Raw genomic sequence first — 5,063 nt, 5'->3', positions numbered from 1 at the left:
ACAGAAATCATGTTCATGTAGGGAAGCAAAAGTCACGACATATCTCGCAAGGTAGAGAAGTAAAGCCTTCGTGTGAAAGATAAATGTTTTTAGAACTCCAGCGAGTAGGCAGACAGATTAAGGTGGAAGACTGTCTCCACAACCCTTGAGAAGGGAATCTAAATCTGAGATACACAGTTCAAATGATACTGTCCTCTTGAGTGTCTTCATATATATCATGTTCAATTGTTGTGGTTGCATTGTAGACGATAAGAACGAGACTGCTGATACTGAAGATTGATGGAAAAAAAACGGATAAAACCGTTCATCACGTGTGTCTTAAACATACAGAATATTTGAGTTTGCTGTGAGAGAATTACATGAGAGGAAGATAGCGAAGGTGGAAGTGAAATTTTGCTGTTTAAGGAAGGATACGAGCGGAGGTGCAGGTGATGATGACTGGGAACAGTTTGTCACTGGACTAAGTCAACACGCACCCCTTTAAGCCAAATCTGGAAGAGTATTAACAAAATCATTGGAAAGAAAAATGTACAAGTATCACATCCCGACCCGCTGCAGAAGGCTAATGAACTAATCATCAAATGGGCTCATACTTCTAGCTATAACAGGCTGCCTCCTGACACTAAGGATGTTTTGTACAAGAAATCCAAAGAAAGAGAAGATCTTACCCAATTCATGCTAAACAATCAACATGATGCATGTGGTGTGCCATTCACTAAGTCTGAACTTGATGCAGCTCTAACCAAGCGGCAGAGGGGCATTACCCCTTGGGGGGATGGTATCACTCGCGACATCATTAGACATCTAAGATGTGTACCTGATAATCCATTATTAAAGTTGTGTGATATGAGTTATGCCACGGGTCATCTGCTCATGGACCAACAGCCTAATGATATCAATACTTAAACACAATCAACCTGATGAGTTATGCCTCATCTCCCTGACGAGTTGCCTATGCAAAACGTTTGAGAGGATGATGCTCAACAGACTACTACACAGAATCAGAGAACATATGTCACATAATATTAGTGGTTTCACACATGGCAAAAGTGTACACTACTGCATCACTACATTCCTAACAGTTCATGGGAACAGAGGGCATAAGTACACCACTTTACTTGACCTAAAAACTGCCTTTCATTTTGCGTATTGGCAAGTGAAGTTAAAGACATGCTACTTGGCACTCCTGAAGGTGGAGTACTTAGACCCGCTTTGTTCAGTGTTCTAATCAATGCATTACTGAGATCGATTCCATATTGTCCCAGAAATATCACTATTATTCTTGCCGCTGACATTTTTGTACATGCCAGAACATTTAATGAAATGCAAGCTAGTCTTAACTGCATACACATAGCCTGTGAAAGCCTTGATTTCATTATATCTGCAGATAGAACTATAGTCTTCAATAAACGAATTGGTAACGGCAGGAGCGGACCATATCAGTTGGCAATTTGGTGGAAACCCGCGAGACTATATCTCCTTTGAATGTCTTGGTGTCTCAGTCCCATGTGCTGCAGCTCGTGTGCGAAAACTAAATCGAAAGAATGTCTCAACATCTTATTGTTAATAACACGATACCTGAAATGTTATGTGTGTATCCACTTTTTGCATCGCGTCGGTAAAACTGACTACATGAAACTGTAATGTACGTAATTTGTGAATTGTAACATTTTACGTAATATCAACCTTCTGAGTCTGACTGAGACCCTTTGTGACCCTTGTAATCCTTTTCCGCTACCATTAACAGGATGAGCATGGGGTGCACAATAGAATTGTTGGGGTTACCGGCACAAATTCAAAATTCATTGGCGCTCATGGGCCGCACATTGGTCATCATGTCGACCTTATCTCTCTCTCTCTCTCTCTCTCTCTCTCTCTCTCTCTCTCTCTCTCTCTCTCTCTCTCTCTCTCTCTCTCTCTCTCTCTCTCTCCAGCTTGATGTTTGGATGACGCCTGATTGGACGTACCACCCGCACACTAGGGTGTCTACATTCCAGTGAATGTGGTTGTGAAATAGATATCCAAAGCAGGGAAATATTGTTGCCTTCCCTGGAGAAACGGTAGCCTCAGTGTGAGCAACAGGCCACTTCCTCTAACCATGGTGGGAGTTGTCCTAGCTGAACACAGCCACTCCATAAATTTCCTCGAAGGTCAGATGGGCGATCGCCTGACCGACCGACACCCAGTGCTCGTACAGATACAAGAATTGTCCCATACCTGCTACTCTGGATGTGGTAAACAATATATGACCAAGTGCACAGCTAAGCAAGCAAATGACTTGGTTTTTCCATAGATATGTGTATGTCACCTTCTGTGTTACTATAACACAACCAACGTGATTACAAGTATTACTTAATGTTCACTATTAAATTCATGATACGTGTCAGCACAGTTTTGCTGCAGTTCAACAAATATGTAACTTTACACCATGGGATGATCACCATTATAAAAATGTTTGTCATCATAATACTAATGCATTTAATCCAGCAAGTAACTTTATATAGCTTTTTAGTGTTCATCCTGAAATGCATAATGTACATCAACACAGTACTTCTGCAATTCAATCAGTATGTAACTTTACATCACGCAATGTTTGAATAATTATCACTAAATGTATAATGTATAAGCTATAAAGTTTGCTCTGTAAAATGTCCTATGCTATGTACACAGAGTTCACTCTTGTGCTTATCCAAAGCGTACAAGTATCAAGCCCTTCCTTGATCTTGAGCTCTTTTGTAATTAATTAACTAGTTGCTAAAATGAACGGCTAGTTATGTAATTCCTCTAACTGTATTTTCAGCTGAATATCTGGTTGAATTCAGTGAACCATTCCATATGTATTGTTTGACAGATTCATACCAACAAACACACAGTACATATATACACAGAAGAAAACACCTCGAACCCCTTTACTCAGGTGTTTCAGCATGACGCGTCACAAAGGCAAGAGGCAGCTCACCTCAGTGTCTCTCTCCCTCGGCCAATCACAACACAAGTCCAACACGCGTGAGTTTGTCACACGTACCCTAAAGGTGTGTCCTAGTGTACAGGTGTTGAGCCAGGGGCCAAAGTGAGGGAAGCCGCTGACTGCACCAGGTACTACACCTGCTCCAGTGTCACAGGTACAGCGGCCCCGACGAGCGAGCGCTGCTGGCATACATTTGTGTTCTGATCCTGGATGGTATAGTTACACGACCGTCACCGTACAGCCCGACCCCCATGAACTGCCCTCATGCTTGCATCTGTTTAGATCACCCATGACATCGTTTGAGCCACGATTGTCCTTCCGAGCGTCCCTACTTCGATTTCACGACGGGCCAGTGTCAGACGGACGATCCGTCGCTCTCTCTTGCCGGTACTTCTACCCCTGCGTCTCTCACTGTACATACGACTGTTACAAGTTCTGTGTTGACAGCCAAATATGTTCTTATTTCGGTGTTCTCACAGGCTTGTTTGTGTTCAGCGCGGAGACTAGGCAGTGTGAGGAGGATATCTCGTGTTGACCAACCCTGTTCATCGTATCAATGACTCAGGAACCGTACATTTTATCAGACTTTTAATCTGTAATGTGTATTTCAAATTCTACTTCTACCATGAAGTTTTTATGGATTCAGGTTTGGTATTTGAATCATTCTCTTGTGCAGTGAGGTATAGATGGTTTGAAGTCTTCCTGCAGCGGTGCTAGAATGATTCCCCCTCCAGCTTACTCTTATTGTCTGGCACGGATCTGTCTACCGTACGTCAGCTGCTCATCAGATAAAATATAATCAGTGACCTTATCTAGCTTACCTTAGAGTGAGTGAGACAGGCTGACATCAATGCCGGTAGCTGCATAGGAGGCGAGTCGAAATGAATTCCATATCTGGAAGATGAATTAAAAACTCAATTAAGGAGAGAAAGAGAGAATGAAAGAAAAATGAATATTCTCAATATTCATAATTACTTGTGTTCTCTTGATAGTACAGCATTCCCTGAAGGTGGATTACAACAAGACCTTGAGTGTGGGAACATGTGAGGGTAGTGGGGGCGTGGAGACACTTGTTAGATTCGCTCGACCTCTGCCTGACGAAGGCCTCGGCATCAGGGACATCCCTCACTCTGTTTCTTGGGTGGAGAGAGGAAGGAATGATCCTTGGCATGGGTGAGGTGGAGGAGGGCATGGGTGAGGTGGAGGAGGGCCTGGGTGACGGGAGGTTGCAGAGGGTTAGAGCCAGGCGTGGGTATGGTGTGTGTGTGTGTCGGGGGTGAGGTGGAGGGGCGCAGCCGCCCTGTATATAAGAGAAAGGGAGGAGGGAGGAGGCCAGGCAGTTATCATTCAGTATTCCTGACGCTCAAGCATGGTGGCTAACTCCAGCACCGTCCCGCTCTTGCTGCTCGCTCTCCTCGTAAGTCTCCACAGGTCTTCCCACCTGCAGATAATAACAGTACCCAGGTGCCGGGGGCAGGTGGGGTAAGTCTCTACATTAGTTGCGAAAGTAGGCTCCGTAATGCTTGACAACCAGGAGCCGCATTATTCATGTCGGTCTGTCTGCAGTTTGACCTGTGTAGTTTGTTGAGTGATATGGCCGACTGACTTGGCTGCAAGGTAGCCTGGTATGGTAAACAAGTTGAGCATTGAAGGAGTTGCAATAAAATTTTAGTTAAATGAAATGTCATAGTAACTAATAAAGCATTAAAGAGGTGAATGGTAACACCTTTGTAACTCAGGCATAGCTGTCATGGCGCAGATGTTTATTGTCTTCTATGCGTCGTATGTTTGATTCTTCAACATAACATCCCTAAAACAAACAAATGTATTGCAGCAGAAGTTTTGTGGAGTCAAGATTCATTACAGATTTAGGCGACTGAACTGTGTGTGTCTGCTTGACGCATGACCACTGCAACAGGCAGTTCCCCTTAGCCATATATTCCTCTGGCTGTCAACCAGTCATACCACAGGTCCCACACTGCTAAGCTTATGGCCACCGTGAGTCAGGGGACACGTGTGTACTGTCTGATACTCTCAACAGGTGTGTCCCAGCGTGCAGAGGTGCTCCCCGGACTGTACAAATGCGGATTCTCGG

General features: G+C 44.0%; 1 protein-coding gene across 1 annotated transcript in view; it reads left to right on the top strand.

The window, feature by feature from the left end:
• The first annotated feature begins 4,249 nt into the window (after positions 1-4,249).
• The window catches only part of LOC139754464 (peritrophin-1-like), a 1,680-nt gene continuing 866 nt past the window's right edge, over positions 4,250-5,063 (top strand). Inside the window, exons 1-2 of the mRNA XM_071671737.1 lie at positions 4,250-4,385; positions 5,010-5,063. The exon at positions 5,010-5,063 is cut by the window's right edge and continues 58 nt beyond it. Of these exons, the coding sequence (XP_071527838.1) occupies positions 4,338-4,385; positions 5,010-5,063 (102 nt within the window). The 5' untranslated portion in view covers positions 4,250-4,337. The remainder of the gene's footprint in view (positions 4,386-5,009) is intronic.

The sequence above is a fragment of the Panulirus ornatus genome, chromosome 17 (assembly GCF_036320965.1).
Source record: "Panulirus ornatus isolate Po-2019 chromosome 17, ASM3632096v1, whole genome shotgun sequence".
NCBI classification, from domain to species: Eukaryota; Metazoa; Arthropoda; class Malacostraca; order Decapoda; family Palinuridae; genus Panulirus; species Panulirus ornatus.
The sequence above is the reverse complement of the archived record's forward strand: the minus strand, read 5'-3'. Positions and strand labels throughout refer to the sequence as shown.